Source organism: Eschrichtius robustus, chromosome 19 (genome assembly GCF_028021215.1).
Source record: "Eschrichtius robustus isolate mEscRob2 chromosome 19, mEscRob2.pri, whole genome shotgun sequence".
NCBI classification, from domain to species: Eukaryota; Metazoa; Chordata; class Mammalia; order Artiodactyla; family Eschrichtiidae; genus Eschrichtius; species Eschrichtius robustus.
In genome coordinates this window covers 31712581-31732428 of record NC_090842.1, presented here as the reverse complement: position 1 = coordinate 31732428, position 19848 = coordinate 31712581, and the positions used below count along the sequence as shown (strand labels likewise).

General features: G+C 40.2%; 2 protein-coding genes across 6 annotated transcripts in view; one reads left to right on the top strand and one right to left on the bottom strand.

Moving 5' to 3' along the window:
* The window catches only part of RBL2 (RB transcriptional corepressor like 2), a 48680-nt gene extending 39505 nt beyond the window's left edge, over nucleotides 1-9175 (top strand). For both annotated transcript variants that reach the window (XM_068529414.1, XM_068529415.1), the window contains one exon: nucleotides 7776-9175. In XM_068529414.1, coding sequence (XP_068385515.1) covers nucleotides 7776-7946 — 171 coding nt within the window. In that variant the 3' untranslated portion in view covers nucleotides 7947-9175. The remainder of the gene's footprint in view (nucleotides 1-7775) is intronic.
* A 61-nt stretch (nucleotides 9176-9236) lies between these two features.
* Nucleotides 9237-18683, bottom strand: AKTIP (AKT interacting protein). 4 transcript variants are annotated; one of them, XM_068529417.1, is made up of 10 exons: nucleotides 18556-18683; nucleotides 15966-16079; nucleotides 14579-14784; nucleotides 12301-12365; nucleotides 12116-12216; nucleotides 11510-11598; nucleotides 11333-11431; nucleotides 11133-11240; nucleotides 10274-10334; nucleotides 9237-10102 (listed from the first exon to the last, which is right to left on the bottom strand). In XM_068529417.1, exons 2-10 carry the CDS (start codon nucleotides 16005-16007, stop codon nucleotides 9992-9994), a joined length of 882 nt encoding a protein of 293 aa, XP_068385518.1. In that variant the 5' UTR covers nucleotides 16008-16079; nucleotides 18556-18683; the 3' UTR covers nucleotides 9237-9991. The 4 variants fall into 4 exon arrangements, with proteins under 4 accessions (XP_068385518.1, XP_068385517.1, XP_068385520.1 ...); XM_068529416.1 differs by having other exon boundaries at nucleotides 18560-18683; XM_068529419.1 differs by having other exon boundaries at nucleotides 9237-10099; nucleotides 18560-18683.
* Between the last annotated feature and the right edge of the window lie 1165 nt (nucleotides 18684-19848).

The window sequence follows — 19848 nt, the reverse complement described above, 5'->3', positions numbered from 1 at the left end:
TTGGGGGGAGAACTTTAGAGCTGGAAATAGGGTAAGGGATCTGGATTTTCATTCCTCCCTTTTCCTATTTGTACGTTTGAATATTCCGCTATAAATCTGGAATTTTATTTTTTTATTCCATTTGTAAAACTTTAAAATTCCAAACTTCTGTTAGGGAAGGAAAATTTGGATCCCTTAACTGATTTACTAAGTGCCTCCTTCTGGGACAGGAAGTGTCTCTGTCCTCTGGATTCTTAGTCTAAGGGGAGAAATGGGCATTTTGGACACTTGGACAGTGTCACATTAGCACAGATTTGAGTGGTAGCATCTGCCTCAGTCTGCAATGGGGAGGGAAGCTTGAGTGAAGCCTTAATGGATGAAAAGTTAGCAGATGGCTGAGGGGTGGAAGGAAGGGCATCCAGGATGAAGCAGGTAAGGGAAGGGAAACAAAGTTCTTGAGGCAGTAAGCCTAGATCCCTAGGAATCATATGCTATGTTAAGGAGTGCACCTGCATCTTAAAGGTCCTTAAGTGATATTTGTATTTATAAAGATTGCTTAGGAAAAACACATATATAACACATGGCCTAGACTCTCAAAAAAGTGCCAATATCATGAAGAGACAGATGATAGATAGGTGTAGGGAGAGTACTGATCTAGAGTAAAGGAGACTAAAGAGACATGACAACCAAATGCAAGGCATGATGATCTTTGATTGGATCCTGCATAGAAAAGCACAGCTATAAAGGACATTTGGGGGACAAGTGGGAAAATTGAATATTGACTTTAACATTAATGTTTATCTTTAAATTTCTGTTAAATGTCTTTGGTATTGATGATGGTACTAGATTATATAGGAGAATATGTTTTTAAAGTATTCAGAGATGAAATGCCCCAGTGTCAACAACTTACTTTCAAATGGTTCAGCTAAAAAGAAAATTATATAGAGAACAAATGTGGTAAAATGTTAACGATAGATAAATGGGTGTTCAGTGAACTATTCTGACTTTTCTGTAGGCTTGAAATCTTTTGGGGGAAAAAAAAAGTTGGGGGAAACAAGTAAAAATGATAGCAGCAAAAATCTATTAGGAAAAGTTTTTCCATTATATTTTCTACAATAGTAACAAAGTATCACATGCCTTGGAATAAATTGATCCTGTGTAGAAAACTTATTTAACTTGAATAAGAGATTTTTTAAAAACTGGAATAAATGAAGATATACTAATGTTTTTCAAGAGGAAGACCAAATATTAAAAAGATAGTTTCCTCCAACCATTACGTAGGTTTAATCTAATTCCAATGATAACCCAGTGGAATTGTGAAAGCTGGAAATATAAATCTGAAGTAGCCCTGAAAGGCAATTTTAGTTGGTGGAAATGGCTCTGATGCTCCTCTATTAGCAGATTTTCATCCTATACGAAATAAATCCAAATGGATTAAAAAGTTAAATGGAAAAAATGAATTGGAGTAAGAATATTCAATTCAAAAGCCCAAAAGAAGAAGATAGCAAACAAATAGCAACTAAATATAAATGGTCTAAATATACCAATTAAAATGCAGAAATTGTAAGACTGGACAAAAAAGGAAGACCTAACTGTTTTACTGCTTATAAGTAAACCCACTTTAAATATAGACAGAAATAGTTTAAAGTAAAAGGATGATAACCCAAATGCCCCATTAACTGATGAACAGATAAATCTATATCCATACAAGGGAATATTACTCCAATAAAAAGGAAGTTCTGATACATGCTACAACTAGGATGGACCTTGAAAACATTGTTAAGTGAAAGAAGCCAGTCACAAAAGGACAAATACTGTACTTCGGTTTCTATGAAATGTCCAGAATGGGCAAATTTATAGAAGCAGAAAGTAGACTAGTGATCCCCTGAAGGGAATGGAGGGTTTCAGCTAATGGATCAAGTTTCTTTCTGGGATGATGAAAGAGTCCTAAAATTCAATGTGGTGATGGTTGCACAGCTCTGGGAACACACTAAAAGCTATGGATTTGTATACTTCAAATGGTTGAATTATATGGTATGTAAATTATATCACAATACAGCTGTTTTTAAAAAGAAAAAGGATGGACAAAGTTAAACTCTGCTAACACTAATCAAAAGAAAGCTGGAGTGACTACATTAATATCATTAATATTGGTATCTGAAAGCAGATTTCAGAGCAGAGAATGTTATCAACGATAGAGAAGGTCATTTCCTAATTATAGAGAGGACATACAGTCTTAAATAGAAAAAAATCATTTACAGTCAAGAGATTTCAAGGTAATTGCTAGAACAAGTAGACAAAGAAAAATCAGTAAGGATATTCAAGATGTAAACATTATCAACCAAACTGACTAACTGACATTAATAGAATACTCCGACAGCATCAAGTTCACATGTAACATTTACCAAGATAGACCCACTGTGGACCATAAAACAAGTCTCAGTAAATTTTAAAGGATTTAAATAATGTATTTTCTCTGACCACAAGATAATTAAATCAGAAATCAATAACAGAAAGATATCAGGAAGACCCCCAAATTTTTGGAACCTAAACTGCATAATCTCTAAGAGTTAAAGAAGAAATAAAAGAGAAATTGGAAAATATTTCAAACCAAATGAAAATGAAAACAACATATCAAAATTTGTGAGATGCCATGAAAGCAGTGCTAAGAGGGAAATTTATAGCACTAAATATTAGGAAGGAAGATCTCAAATTAGTGACCTAAGATTTCACCCTTAGGCAACTAGAAAAAGCAGGAATCAATGAAATAGCTGAAAAATAAAGAAAATTAAGGTCATTAAAAGCTAGGAGTTTTGTGTAGATTTTAAAAATTGATACATCTCTGTGCAGATTAATTGGGAAAGAAAAAGAAATGACACATTACCAATACCAGAAATGAGAGATTCAGTACCAGTCCTACAGACATTAAAAGTATAATGAAGGATAAAAAACTTTCTGCCAATAAATGCGATAATGCAGATGAAATGGACAAATTCCTTGAAAGTCAAAATTTCCAAAATACACTCAAGAAGAAGTAGTCTCAGTAGAATTATATCTATTAAACAAACTGAATCTATAGTTTAAAAACTATAGGCCAAGATGGCTTCACTGGTAAATTCTACCAAATATTTAAGGAAGAAATAAAGCCAATTCTATACAAACCCTCTAAAAGTAAAGATAGGGCTTCCCTGGTGGCGCAGTGGTTGAGAGTCCGCCTGCCAGTGCGGAGGACGCTGGTTCGGGCCCTGGTCTGGGAGGATCCCGCGTGCCGCGGAGCGGCTGGGCCCGTGAGCCACAGTTGCTGGGCCTGCGCGTCTGGAGCCTGTGCTCCTCAACGGGAGGCGCCGCGGTGGTGGGGGACCCGCGCGCCGTGATGGGGAGTGGCCCCCGCTTGCCGCAGCTGGAGAAGGCCCTCGTGCAGAAACGAAGACCCAACACACCCAAAAATAAATAAAGAAATAAATTTAAAAGTAAAGATATATCATCTCAGTAGTTGAAGAAAAAACATCTGACAAAATCCGACATTCATTCATGATAAAAACTCAGAGGGAACTTCCTCAACCTGATGAAGAATGTATACAAAAACTCTACAGCTAACCTCATACTTAATGCTGAAAGATTGAATGCCCTCCCTCGAAAATCAAGAATAAGGCAAGGGGGGGCTTCCCTGGTGGCACAGTGGTTAAGAATCCACCTGCCAATGCAGGGGATACGGGTTTGAGCCCTGGTCCGGGCAGATCCCACATGCCGCGGAGCAACTAAGCCCACGTGCCACAACTACTGAGCCTGCGGTTTAGAGCCCGTGAGCCACAACTGCTGAAGCCCGCACGCCTAAGAGCCCGTGCTCCGCAACAAGAGAAGCCACCGCAATGAGAAGCCCGTGCACTGCAACAAAGAGTAGCCCCCTCTCACCACGACTAGAGAAAGCCCGCGTGCAGCAACAAAGACCCAACGCAGCCAAAAATAAATAAATAAATAACTCTATTAAAAAAAAAAAGAATAAGGCAAGGATATCTGCTTTCACCACTCCTATTCAACATTAAAACTGTAGGTCCTAGCATATACAATAAAGCAACTTAAAGATGGCATGCAAACGGAGAAGGATGAAATAAAACTGTCTCTATTTACATAATTTTCTACACAGAAAAATGACTAAATGTACAAAAAGTTGCTGGAACTAATAAGATTAGCAAGGTTACATGGTTAATATACAAAAACCAAGTGTATTTCTATATACTAGCAACAAGTAATCATAAGTAAAAATTTTTTAAAACAATGTAAATAGCTTTAAAAAATTAAATACTTAGAAGTCTGACAAATGATGTTCAAGATTCATACCCTGAAAACTGTAGAACCTTGGTGAGGGAAATTAAAGACTGAGAAATGGACAGAAATATGTTCAAGAATTGGAAAACTATATCAAGATGTCAGTTTTCTCCCACTTAATGTATAAACTCACCCCAATTCCTGTCAAAATCCCAGGAGAACTGTTTGTATAAGTTAACAAACTGGTTCCAACATTTATTTGAAGATGCAAAGGAAACTAGATTAAAACAATTTTGAAAAAGTTGGAAAACTCACACTCTGATTTCAGGACTTACTATAAAGCTACAGTAATTAAGACAATGTGGTACTGGTGCAAGTACAGACATACAGATTAATAGAACAGAATAGAATCCAGAAATGGAACACACATATATGGCCAACTGATTTTCAACAAAGGTGCAAAAGCAATTTAGTGGAGAAAGGACAGCCTTTTCAACAGATGCTGCTGAAACAATTGGATATCCATAAACAAAAATAATAATAGTAAACTTGTGCCTATACTCTGTACCATACAAAAAAATTAACTCAGAATGGTCCATAGACCTAAAGGTAAAACCTAAAACTGAAACTTCTAGGAGAAACCATAGGAGAAAATATTTGTGAACATGAGATGCAACATCGTAAAGTACAATCCATAAAAGATTGATAAGTTGGATTTCATCAAAATTAAGAAGTTCTGCTCTTTAAAAGAAAAAACAAGTCACACTGGGAGAAAACTGTATGTATCTCATATCTGATAAAGGACTTGTATCTACAATATATAAAGGATTATCAGAATTCAATAGGAAAACAACCAAATTCAAAAGTGGGCAAAAGATTTGAATACACTTCACCCATTATGTGCCTACTAGAATGGCTAAAATCTGTGATGGCTAAAAAATGAGAAATGGCTAAAAAAAATGAGAATAACAAATCAGTGGCAATGATGTGGAGCAGTTAGAACTTTTATATATTGTTAGTAAGAATGCAAAATGGTATAACATAGCCATTATACCTGGAAAACAGTTTGGTAGTTTCTTTTAAAGGTAAACATATCTTCACCATATAACTAGCAATCTCACTTCCAGGTATTTACCCAAGTGGAATGAAACTTAGGTTCCTACAAAAACATGTACATGAGTGTTTATAATGACTTTATTCCTAATTGCCAAAAAGTGGAAAACCCAAATGTTCTTCAACTGGTTAAGGGATAAACAAACCTGTGGTACACTCAAATAATGGACTACTACTTTGCAATAAAAAGGAACAAGCTACTGATACACTAAGCAAACAGGTGAATTTTACTGTGTGTAAACTTAAAAAAAAAAAAAAAAAAAAAAGACATTTTGTGCAAAAAAGTTAAGTGTCCAGATCAGTGGCTTTCAATCCTCCCTGTATATTATCACCACCTGGAGATATTTCAAAAAAAAAAAATTCTAGCACAGAATTGGGAATTTCTCCAATAAATGATAGCAGTATTAGACTTGGTTGGAGAAAGATTTGTCATCACAACTTAATAGGTGATAGCTGAGATCAAGGAAGAATACTGCAAAGCAAGAAGTATCTTGGATCTAGAATTAACCTATGATATCCTAACATTTACACTACCATGAGAAAAGAATTACCAAATACCACACAAGATCAGGTAAGTTGCCTGATCATTAGTGACACTTTCTGGGGCAATTTCAGCTAATTGGTGCAACTTGTTAGATAATAAGTTATGGTAACAGTGCTTATAGTACTGAACAGTTGGGAGGAAACAACACATCAATAAGGGATTAAACTAAGATACAGATTACCACAGAATACTATATAGCAGTTAAAGAGGTGTGATCTATATATACTGATATGAGAAGATCTAAGACATAATGCTAACTGAACAGTACATAAAATATACCATTTTAATTTTTTTCAAACCCCACTTAATGTACATTATTATATTTCTAATGAGTGCATTCCTAGAAAAAGAGCAGAAAGCTACACAGTAGCCTGAATGAATGATAACAGTAGGTGTCCCTAGGGATGGGGTGAGGACAAGAAAGTGTATTCTGTATGAATTTTGGGGGGGAATAAGAATTTATTCATTTTTAATCTATCATGTACATATTGTATAAATTATGGTGTATAAAAACACTACTGTATATAAATTTATACATGTTAATGTACAATATATAAATGTATGTTCTACATTAATGTATATTAATGTGTTATGCATAGTAAGGTACACAATTATACACTGCACAATATATACATAATGATGTATACACATTATTTACAAATAACATTTATACAATTAGTGTATACAATTAACAATTTAAGGAATATTCAAGTAAATGGGAGACTAGAGATAGGAAGTGCAGAACAGACTTAGGGAGGCAAAGAGTAGAAGAGTCAGTCAGAGGAAAGCTTTCTTAAGACGGTTAAAATTTGAGAAGGTGCATATACTGATAATGAAAAACTGGTGGTTTTATTTAAAACCTCAGAAAAGCCTATTATTTCAAAATAAAAGTAAAATAAATAGCTAGGATTTGGTTTTAAACAATCTGGGGGGTGAGAAAGGAATGAGGGGTATAGATCAAATAAGACTAGCCAAAATTGTTGAAGTAGGGTGATGGTCATGTGAGGGTTCACTATACACTTATACTTTCCTGTATATGTTTGAAATTTCCTATAATAAATGCATATGAAATCTGCTTAGTATGCTTTCCACTAAGAAACATGGACTGACATTAGCAGCACATGAAAAAAAAATTTAACTACCAGAAAATAGTGCAATAGCTAACTTTTGGGGCTTTGGAGAAACTTAGTGCTGAAGGCACCTATAAATAAATCCAGTCTCTAGCCCTCTGGTGAAGTTTTTCTGAATCCGAGTTCTTCATGTGAACCAGAGGATGCAGAAAATAATTTGCCTGGATTTTCTCAGTTCTCCCAAGGATGACGTATAACTAACATCAATACATTCTAGAATTCTAGATCATACTAATAAATTACCTACAATGGATGCCTTAGGGAATTAAGGCTTCTCTTGTGAAATTCCATGGCTGTTAAAAAATGAGTAACACTAGACTGGGGGAAAAAGGGCCTAATACTGTGTAAAGTCATGCTATTTTTTAAAAAAGGAAAATGGAAATGTATGAAACTGATTAAATGTGGCATAACAATGTGATGTTCTATAACTTTTGTAAAAAAAAAAAAATCATAAATTTGTGAACTCTTACATTGTGGAAAAGCTTACATCAAAATCACCTCTGGAGCTTGTTAAAAATAGAAATACTCTGCCTCTATCCCAGATAGTCATCAATGTCAGCCAGCTGAGAAGTGAAATGGGAAGGATATAAAATTTGGTAGTACATTCCTTTATAAAGATGTTCACACTCTTCATGATAAACTGCTTAACTTATTTGAGGTTCTTTGACTTAACACTGAACTATGTGTGTTAGAATTTTAAAGTTTTTATATTTATTTTTAACCCCCCGCCCCCAACCCCCCAGAGACTGAGAGAAATTAACAGTATGATACGGACAGGAGAAACGCCAACCAAAAAGAGAGGGATTCTTCTGGAAGATGGAAGTGAATCACCTGCAAAAAGAATTTGCCCAGAAAATCATTCTGCCTTATTACGCCGTCTCCAAGATGTAGCTAATGACCGAGGTTCCCACTGAGGTTAGTCTGTTGTATTGAAACTGTCTTTTCACAAACTCTGTTTAGCAGCATCATGTAATGCATGCTAGATTATGGGGCTCTTTTCCTTAATCCTTCCAGTATCCTTAGGATATTTTTACTTATCCCAGCTGCCTTTTTCCCTGCCTTTCAGTGCTTGCCATCAAGGCTGCTTAGAATCCAAACTTGGATTTTTTTTTTTTAACTCTTTGGCAAAGCTACTACAAGAATTGCAGAGAACAAAGTGTGCTCAAATGTGTGTATAAGAGGTCTCTGTTAACGTGTTCCAGCAGAGGAACTGTATTTCAATTCATTCCTACCTGGCCCTCATGAAAAGCAAAAATAGGTATTTTGTCCTAAAACACGTGGTAGGAGTGTGAGATTTTTGCATTCCTAAAAGGTAACAAGGTAGAGCGCCCAGATTTGAAGGCCCTAGGTTATTAGTCCAAGTCTCCCATTCCCTTTGTGTAATTCTTCCCTCTCCCCGTTAGGTGTGGTGCAGTGTGACAAGTGCTTGATTGGTGTGCAATGTGTGAGTGAACCTGTATAAGAAGTGGCACTTTAGGGCTGTAAAAAGAATGATTTTGTAACCCAGATTTTGCTGTATATTTGCAATGGCACTTTCTACAATGTGAACTTTATTAAGTACAAAACTTCTAGGCTGAACTTAATTCAGTATCTTCTTTGATGCTTTTGTACTTTTTTAAAATTGTTAAAGCCCCAGTAGCTACCTTTTGGGCATGTGTTTTAAATTTTCCATTTTTTTGTTGATAGGGATCAGCTGGCTAAGTAAAGATTTTAAATCAAGTTGAATTAAGAGGATTATTATGAAAAATTATGACCTCTTCCTTTAGGAGGCAGTTATCCAAAAGACGTGTGTCTTTATTAAGGTGATATATTTTAAATATCTTTGGGTGTGTTCCTGGAAGTTTAAAAAATAGATTGGAGAATTAGGTTTTTATTAGTACATAGTACCATTTATACAAATTAGAAAATGTTAATTTAACAGCTACTGAATTATCTATATATACCTTTATTAATCACTGTTCCAGCAGTTTTAAAGTTGAATGAATAATCTTATTAGGGAGAAAATTCAATTGTAAATTGAATCAGTATAAACAAAGTTACTAGGTAACTTCATATTGCTCTGAAAGAAATATGGAACTTACTTACACTGTTCAATTAGAATAGTGTTCTGCAAAAATATTTATAAAACCTCTCAAGATTACTTACTGCTACTGTAATTTTATATGAAAATAAGTATTTTTCAATAAAGCACTTACAACTTAATCTTTGTTTAGTTATATTGAGAAAAGGGTATTTAATGTCCTGCATAAATGACAAAGAACAATCATTTATTGGTTTATTGTCTCTACGAAACACATTAGTCATTCATCATTTAAATATCTGACTTCATTAGAAACCGTTTTAACACTTTTTCTCCTTCCTGCCATAAAAATACAATAAGTAATTTGCTTAAAAAAAAAAAAAACTATGAACAAGTGTTCTGGTTTCCTCTCACTCACCTAATATGTACCTCAGTGACTGACAGCAGTTTGTATATCAGTAACACAGTAGGCTGAAGACTGAGGTTCAAATGCTCTTCCACTTAAAAGTGCTAATAAGCTATGGAAACTGCTCTCTCTAGCCATCTCCTCTCCATATCCTAACATATGTACACCTGAAACCACTGATTTAAAAATCATTAGATAGATGATTGATAGTGCTGAACTCTGCCTACTTCATTAGTTTAAATGAATGCAACTTACCTTTAGCATTATATTCAGAAAAGTACGTAAGCCTCCAGGTCCCCAAGAATTTGGAGCACTGAACTAGATAACCACCCTAAAGACACTTCTGACAGAAGTAACGCATTACGTAAAGAGAGGTTTCCAGAACTTGCTGTTAGAACCTAAGCATACACGGACAACACTGACATCAGTCACTGTTCACACCGTTTTACTCTGCAGGCAGTCCTTTGCCATTGGTCAGCTTTACTAGCCCAAGTCCAGCAGGAAAGTGCACGGTGCACCAGATTCACCAGCTCTTAAGTTGCTACCGTTTTCTCTTCTTTACTGAAAGGTTGTACTGAGCCAGGCTTTACCCATGACAGGCCAGCAACGTGAACACTTTTATTGTGCTGTTCTTCAGGCTTCTTCTAGGCACAATGAAACACAGACAGACATTAAAAAATGATTGATGAGGGGATTTCAGCACTGTACAAATTTGTTTCCCCAAAAGTTATTTGTATATACTGAGTAGTCTCCAGTGAAGACATTTTAGAAAGGAAACAGTGAGCTAACGATTTCCAAACTGGTAATCTACTTACTTTCTGAGTTAGCATCTTCTCTCTGGCTTCATCATGTACAGAAGGATTCCATGGAGAAAAGCTTCAGAAAGAGAAAAATATTAAAAAATAGCTCACTAAATTTGTTTAACATCCATTTTTTTACATTTTTAACCCAGTTCCCCTAACAAAAGTTAACAAGGAACAATCTTTAATCAGTTGTCAATATGTAAGTTTTAGACATTATCTAAATGATTTTCTCACAATAACTATCCCCTAGCACTTTACATGGGTTAGCTCATTTAAGCCTCACAACCACCCCTGAAGTCCTATTACTTGAAGAAAGTGAGGCACAGTAAAATTAAGTAATCTCTCTGGGTCACCAAAGCCAGTAAGTACAAAAGTCACCCAGTCTAACTGCAGAGCCCAAGCTCTTGACCACTAGCACTATGCACAGCAACCCCAGTGCTGCCCAAGAGCTCCGTCGCTGCAGTTTTCACTACTCCTGCAGACACTCTTCCTCAGCATAAACTAACACAATGCTCAAGGAACCCACCATTCACACTATTCACTCTCACACTGTTCAGTTTCCCTCCTTTCACCAAATCTGTAAGTTGGTTGGGGTATGGGAGTTTAAGAGGGGCTCCAACTGGAAAGAAAAGTCCTTACATTTGAATGAGCACATTACAAGGATCCTTAGGAAACCAAAGTCATTAAATAGCTTGCTATTGGCACAATGTGTCAGTCCATGTTGAAAGCAGAAATCAAGTTGATACCAAGTTAGAAAGGTTGTAGGCTAACAGATTATACACTTTCCTTTTAAATCCCCATTCTAAGGCCACCTGGAAAACAGGAGCACAGTACTGCAAAGTGCAGTTTATCTTGATAATGTACCACTTACCTAATTGCATAGGGGTCTTCTATTTTAGGTTGGTCAAACAAATGAGCAGTGCACACCTTAACACTGTCAACCACTTTACTTTTAAAAAGCTGAATATCTTTTTCGTACCTGTGTTAAAAGTTTAAATCAAAAGGTTACCAACATAATCTACTTTGCTATCTTTTCAAATTTATCTTACATAACAAAGCAAAGTAACATACAGTACTGCAGCCTCTGGGTTTAGGGGGCTTGCTGTATCAATCTTGTAGAAAACTCTCCTTGCATACATCAATACTTGCCAAATATGATTATGGTTCCGCCTAAAGGGAAATACGGCAGGATTACTGAGGCTTCCTCTTGCTGGCTTATGTCACCACACGAAACTCTTATTTACTAACCTCCATTTTGCAAATGCTCTCTTCACATCCAGTTCACCTGAGGTGGGATCAACTAGCGGGTGAAAGACGGGAATATCAAACACCAAACGCTATATTGAAAGAGAGACACATCCTTTAATGGAAGCAATGGAGCATATTAAACCCACACGGATAAGTTGTAAAAGAAGCTTCAGGACAAGGCAGTTTTGTTGCTTAAAGTCAAAGAGCTGCCTCAAGAGGGACACCTAACTACTTTCACCATTTTCCTGTGAAACTAAATTTTGCAGTGAAGCGGGGGAAAAGTCGCTCTTCTCTACCACAGCATAACAATCGCAATTCACGTAGTGAGAGCTGTACTACAGCTTCCAGCCTCACTTGCACACCCTGAGCAGAGAAACAAGTAAAGCTGAAGGCAGAGGCTAGCATGGCAAAAGATGCAACAAAGCAAAAAAATCCCCCTGAAAGACTACTGAGTAGACAAAACATTTCGGGAAACTGAAATCATAAAAGTATTAGGCCAGGAAAAGAACCAAGAAATCTTTAAAGCCCCTTAAACCCTCCTCCTGCAGTGAGGAGGGTGAGGAGGGTCCAAGAAAGAAAAGAAGCCAGACTACATCCCCAACTTACTGGACAGTCACCATCTGGGTAGTTATCGGGGATGTAAACTGTAAACTTAAATACACCATCTTGATAAAGTCCATGCCGTATGAATATTACTCCAAACCACACTGTAGGAAAAAATAAAAACAGTTAAGGGCTAAGTTTGTGTCAGAGGAACCAAATATGCTATAAAAAGAGCGAATCCTTCTTACTTAATGCAGATCGGTAAGATGGCTGCACATAGACACCAGGTAACTTCTGCTTCACAACCAAGGTACTAAAACAGAAGCAGCAGAATAGTGAGATTGCATGGATGGAAATGACATACAGACCAAACCACCCACGTTCATTTTTTGAAAGAAGGAATAGTCCCTCGAAGGGCAGCTGATGCTCTAACCATACAGAGTCAGCACAGTCTCTCACCTGGCCCTGACTGCTGCCTGTTTACTGGTTTCATAACACATGCTTACAGAGAAACACAGCCAAATAAGGGCCCCAGATTAAGAAATTAAAGCCAAACAGGGATACACAATCAAGTTTTCCACCCAGAAATCAGCTTCCCCAAAACACCATCTTGGAAACCAACCTGTAGGTAATTCTGGATATCAAATTTTATATCAGTGAGAGTATCTGTACGATTATTGCTTTTGTAACCATGAACAATAGATCTTACCCACACACATTTAAAAGCCTTTTTAAAATACAACTTTAGGTAATTAAGACATTAAAATTCCACGGAATTACCCTCATTTGGGGGTCATTTTAAGTTTGAACACCAGTCGGTGCGGCAGTGTTCTTGGTAGAAGGCAGGCAGCCTGAGGCGCTCACACTGTACTCTGCTCCTGAATTTACCCCAAACTCAGACACTTGAACTCTGTGGGCCGTGGCGTGGGAAACGGTGGGTGCTGAAACAAGGGAAGACAGAGGCTGCACTGGCTCTTCTGGGACCTGGTCACCTGACAGCCATTCTGCTCTGTTCCTTTTGTAGCTGAGCTATGAGCCTAAACAAGTAACACTGTGACCAGACCTTGAAAAGAACAATGTTGACTGAGGGTCTTAAAACACACTAACCTGCCAATCCTGAATTTTACTGAGAAGCAGCTTATTGGACCTCAACTGACTTTTTATTTATTACCTATTTGCTACCACACTTATTCTTCAATCATTTTAAAGTAGTTATTCCATTTTTAACTCACTGTAATTCAGCATGTCAACAGCAGCATGGTTGGCAGATGTATCTACTACAGTGAGGTTCGCCAAAAAGGCAATTTTGTGTCCTAATACAGACAGCAGATTTAATGCCACAATAGAAGCCTGTCCAACTCAACTGCCTCGCCTCAAACACAGGCTTCCATTATAAAGCTAAAGCGACCCGTGCTACCAAATCACACTCGCCATTTACACTGGGGCCTCAGACCCTCTGACCATTACAACATTAGCACAGTGAGGGACGGCTGGAGGATGCTTTTAAAATAACTTCATGTACAAAGGAAGTTTTACATGACTGAAATTCAGAATTAATTCTCCAGACTTTCTGCCCGTATAACAAATGATCAAATCAAATGCCATCTGCACTCAATTACTATTTGAGCCCCTCTGATGGGCCAAGCACTGTGTCATCACTACTAGACTCTGCAGAAGTGCCCATCTCCTCACACTCTACTGATATGTGCAACTTCAGTCCAATTTTTGACTTCTGTGACTAGTCAAGTTCTTACTTACATGGAGCCCAAATCTTTAAAACTTCCCCATAATGGCCATAGTTCTGCCCTTGGGGGGTCATACAGAATAAGTCAAATCCCCTTTCTAATGACGGACCTTCAGGTGAAGACAGCTTTAATAAGTACTTTCCAGGTTTTCTCCAAGTCAGTGGTTCCCGTTCCTTCAACTGTTGACTGCTAAGGTCAGGCTTCCTGACCTCCGCCTACTGGGACCATCTCCTCCTGGGACCATCTCTTTTGGGGACCCTCTCCTCAGTCTGTCAGGATAGATGCCTCTTACAGGGTGATCACCAGAATGGAGCACAAACCTCCAGCTGGGTCTGACCCAAGAAAGGATAGCTCGCCACCCTCCCACTGTCCCGCCCGCTACAACAGCCTCTTCAGGAGGTGAATTCCTCACCTCATATAAAGGTAGACCAAAATTAAGTTCCTGGATGTTTAATAAATCTGTTTCTCCCTCCTCCTGCTCTCCAAAACAGACACGGAAATTAAAGCACACATTTGCCTTTAAATCTTACTTACCCAAGCTCTCAATAAGAATCATTACTTTCAGAAGAGGATATTTATATAACACCACTTAGGCCTTGGTGAAGAAAGGTTATATTACTAGCAATAGAGTCCATCCTATATACATTAAGGCTAATACTGGAGGGGGATGGGTTTGGGCTTTAAGATTAAATGGCTGCTGTTTACTGAGTCCTTCAGAATAAGTTTCATTCTTCACCTTCAAGGGTCATTCAAAAGTTAACCAGATAGTTTCAGAACTTACAATTCCGCAAGAAGGGAGTATTCCAGGTAGAAAGGTCCGTAAGAAGCATGCGTGCCATTTGCTGACTGTGTTGCCGGAGCAGGAGATGAAGGCTTAGTTATGGGCAAAGCATTTTTGGGAATAGAAGGCAGCTGTTTCTTTGGAGCAGTGCGTGGAGGACTGGTTTTCACATCCCCTGTTAATGTCTTTTCTTCACCATCAGATCGCTATTCAAGATGAAGTGGTGAGAACATTTGTTAGGATGATTCTTAAATCACAAGACTACATGTGATGTCCTTTAGTCTTTGACTGAAAAGCTGGAATTACTCTTTTACAAGGACATTCTAGCACCATGATCAAGATGACCTGAAAGTCTGTTGAGCAGGCAGGCTATTACAGAGAGCAGAACAAAGCTGAAGCAAGACTAAATCACAGGAAAATTCATTCATCAGCTGCATCCTATAAAGACAATAAGGCCAATATTTACAGGATTTACTTGAAACGGAGAAAGAAATGGTTTCTCCTGGTGGCCCCAGAAAGAGGGCAAGGGGTTACTACACAATTAGACAAGACTAGAAAGGTCCCCTAGCATTTAGCTGTAGAAAGTCGGGTGCTAAGCATCTCAAAATAAATAGTGTAGAGGACTGAAATCAGTCACTACCTGATGTCACCACTTCGCTTAGAAACTAAGAATGAAGCTATTCTCTCACTTGCATGGGTCTGATTTTGATCTTGTCCCTAATGGACATGTTTCCACATTTGGACTATCATCAGCATAAACTGTCATTCTTAGTCAAAGACAGAGGTCTAAATGAGTCAGAGACTAAACTACCATCTCATAGGTATTTCCTTGGCTCAAGTAGTCAAAGCCTGCTTAATTAGCTGTATTAAAAACGTACACAGTATCGTGTACAGAAAAAAAGATTAATAGTGGTGTTCTCTTACACGTGGAATCATGGGTGACATTCATTTTCTTTTTGTTTGTGTATTTTAAGCTTCCCTAAAATGTATTTTATTTTAAAAAATATTTTATTTAGAAAACTTAAACCAGTGCCCTCAAGTCTGACTTGACCGTATTGGACTGGTCTTGCCCAACACTTCTCTAACCATGAAATCTTGCAGTTTGTCAAAAAACTACTACAATAAAGTGTTACAAATTTCATCATGTGTAAATATAACCTAAGTCAAAATAATAGAATTTTGATTACTAGAATGATTTCTATTTGAGATGTGATCTTAGTCTCAGAAACTGACTTTAATCAACCAAATAATTGTTTCCCAAAAGTAAAACCTAAACTAGAAAAACAAGGTAATTTTGCTAAGATTATAGGCAACCTTGGTATGAATTATTTTGGCCTCTGTTCTGACACAAATGGGTTTCCTCAGTAAATTTATCAACTATACCTACTTTGCGTACAGAGCTTGTAGACATGCTCCAGAAAGGGTTCATAACGTGTACTCCAAACAAAGAAACTCAGTGGTCTGTGTCATCAAACTCTTCCGTCCGCAGAATTCACTTTACCTTAAAATGAGATGGGAAAACAGAGAAACAGACCAACACCAACAGTTAAGACTTCTGAAAGAGTTAAGAACTAAATCTGTACCTCTAAGCAGAAATACAGTATAATGTTATATAACATGTAGTTATAAAAACCTAGGGGGAAAAATCTTTAGAAATAGTTTCCTTCTATACCCCCTCCCTCCAATTTCTTTCCCATCTTTAAATGCCGACAGGAATCTGTGTACCAAGTCCTTGGCCAGGATTCAGAATATTCAGTGACACAGTTCAGCTCTGGTGCCAGAAGTGCAAAAGATATGGACTACAACAGCTGCTACTAGCATAATATCTAGGCATTTAACTACTGGGAAAGCCAGGTTCAGAATGCACTGTACCCACAGGCACAAAAGGTCTATCACAGTTCTCAGGGTTATGGGAATTAAAGATCCAAGGGAGCTGATTCGAGAGTGTCTTAAGTACAGAATGATTCTCTCCAACAAAACTAGCAACCGAAGGCAGAGCATACGAGACAGAGGGGGAGGGAGAACTGGGTCCTGTCGGGACCATCCACAAAACAAACAAAAAACGACCTTTTCCAACTGCTTCAAGTGTGGAAACAGCAGGATTATGCATTTAAGGAATTGCCAAGCAATATGTACAAATGTAACAGAGGAATGCAAACGAGACCTTTCACAAACACAAATCCTCCACCAAAGCTTCATGAAGTGGATAAGAAAGCATGTCTCAAAAGTCACAAAGTCAGTGGGTCATTTACTAAAAATACAAAGGAGGAGGCAAAGGAAAAGCAGCAAGCGGAGCTGTAAGAACAGTAATTTGTTTGCTCTGGTGACTTCCCCCAGGCTTGGTCATGTTTAAAACAGAGCTCTGCTAAATTCCTACTTGCACCAGTCAACAAGCTGAAGGTGAAAAGGGTAAAAATTTAAGCAACATTTTACAAAATTTGTAAGAAGCAAATCATTAGAGAAGCATGTACCAAATGTCCCTAATCAGCAAAAATTTGTTTTCTGCCGATCCTATGACATACACAGGTGGGTCCCATACCCTACCCGTGCCCATTACTGCTGCCTTGCTTTCCAAGATACAATGCCACCCAATAATTAAATCCAAGTAATGAGGATTCTGGTTCTTCCACCTACCTGATGACTTACATCCAGTAAGTAGCAACTTATTGCTGAGAGCTCTCTGCAAATCTGCCTTTAAAGGTAACTATGATACAAGCCAAAATGGCTGGGACATCAAAACTGTGTGGGTGTATATGTTCCTGTTTGGTGCAAATAAGAACAACACTGGTTTTCAGATCCAGAGTAATGTGCAGCACCCAACCATCATCTAGGACAGACCTGATTTAACAGGGAATCCTGTCCCCCTGGGATACAGTGCTCACCACCATGTAAATTTACTGGGGTGGATCAGTCACCTGTAAGGTCCCTTCCAATTCTAACACGTAAAGATTCTATCTATGACTTTGCCCTTAAGAATCAAATAAAACTTAGCCCCAGTTCCTCCTGTCTTTAAGAAGGAGGTATTGTCTACTGCTGCCTTTGTTTCCAGCAACGACATAATCACCTAGAGAAATTGTAGCACGCTTTTCAGGAGTAACTACACTCTTTAATAGCGATCTACTTTACCCAGGCACAGTACAGCATTTTTCCAACAGGAGTGACATAGATGGAAGAAAACACAAGGCACGTCCTACTCGTTCCGAAACAACTTTAGAATTTCTGCTGGTCTGGTCGTACAAACAACACATGATTGTCTCTCTTTATATCATACAGCTGAGAAGTCGTAGCTCGGCCCTATACGAATGATCCGCACCTGTCCTGAGCCAAAACTTAGAGACGGGCGGTGCTTACCTCCTATGTACCATAGTCCCTAAATAGGCACATCACCCCGAACAGCCTTAAATTCCATGTTAAGAGGCGACGGAGCAGGGCCCAGGGAAAAGATGAAAACAGCCTCGGCCCCGGCTCTCTGGGGACAGCCGGGACGGGCACCCGCGCCCGGGGCGGAAACCCATCTCCGTGCACGCAGGGCATCTGGACAAACCTGTCTCGGGATGATGCAAGGCAGGGGCCAAATCCCGACCTCGCAGATAGCTCGAGGCCGGCCCGGGCCCGCGAGACCCTCTGGTGGGGGGCTGCGAGCCTCGGACGCCCCCCTCAACCTGGGAGCGGGGACAGAGCCGGGCGTGGGGAGGGGGCCGAGGAGGGCGGGCCCCGGACGGGGCGAACCGGTCCGGCCACCTCCCTTCCTCAGGCCAGCCCGGCCCCGCTCCCAGGCAGCCCCCAGCGCCAGGCCCCGGGCCCCGCGGCGGCCGGCGCAGCAGGTGCCTGCGAACGCGGACAGGTGCCCAGCCCCGCCCCCGTGTCCCAGTGCGGCCGCCGTCTCTACGGAGTCGAGGGCCCCTGGTAGGGCATACAAATGCCGGCCCCGAGGACGCTGGCGGTCCGCGTTTGAGGACTCCACAGCCCTCGCGTACCTACCACCGGCCTAGCAGCGCACCCCACCTCGGTGTTTTTAATGCAGTGCTCCCGGCTGCAGAGCGCCGTCGCGGCCCCTCAGCATCTCTGGCCGCAGAGCCAGCCCAGCCCCTGCCTACTCCGCGCCCCGCCCAGCCCGGCTCCCAGCCTCCGGCTCCGCCCCCTGCCCCCCCCTCCCTTGGGCCCGGACGCTTCCGCCCAGCCTCGCGGCGCCGAGTGGCTCCTATACCTGTCCGTCAAGTACGTTCTTCCGGGGGCGTTGGGGCGGCAGCACTAGGTCCTGCCAATCAAATCTGCTCGGTTCGGGTGAGGCCGCACTTGACCCTCCCCTTACGTAACAGCGTCCAGAGAGAACTGTCAGTCACGGAAGTATCGGCCCCGGGGGAGGGATGGGGCGGAAACAAACGCCGGTACATAATTGGTCACAGCGTCCGCCAGTCACCATGGAGACCCGCCCACAGGTTTGTGCGTGGCTGCCGCTGCAGTTCTGGCAGGCTATGGCTGTGGGTTTTCCAAACCCGAGTCAGGGCGGGGCCGGGCTCGGGGCAGGAGTCCGAGAGAGGAGCCCGGTCGCCGCCTGACCGCCTGGTGCCCGCCCCTGCTCGGTCCTCAGTCACTGGCGGTGCTGCGGGGCCCGAGACCGCCACGTCGGGTCCGCCGACGTGGGAGGGGCTGGGGCCGCTGTCAGGTTGATAGACCCTGGAAGAACTTCTGGTGTAAGAAACGCCAGAAGAAAACGCCCATTGAGAAACGCCCATTTTCTGTGTCGAAGAATGGAGGAGCGAAGGGATGCAGAGGATGGGAGCTAAACTCCCAACTCATCCCTTGGCAGTAGCGCTGCCAGAGGGCTTTTTTAAAAGTGTACGTATCGGACCCAACCTATAGAATCCCAATCCGGGGGGTGGTGAGTACCAGGAATTTACATTTGTCACAAGTTCCTCTGGTAATTCTGGTACGGACTGAAGTTTGAGAACCTCTCATGGTAACGTAGCTCCTGGTCCTCTGATTTTTTTTTTTTTTTTTTTTTTTTAACCTAACAAAGGTGATCTGGAACACCTTTACCACATCTAACTCCTTACTGCTCAAAAACCTTCCACGGGAGCCGTTTCAGACTGAATAAAATCTAAATTTAGCCTGATTTACAAGGCACACCCTATGCTGACCTCGTTCCCATATTCCCAACTCATTTCCCACGTTTTTCTCCAGCCTCATTCTGTGACGGATGCCCTTGGCTTACACCCTCCGAGCCTTTTCTTACGATGGTGCCTCCTCTTGGGATGCCCTTGCAATCT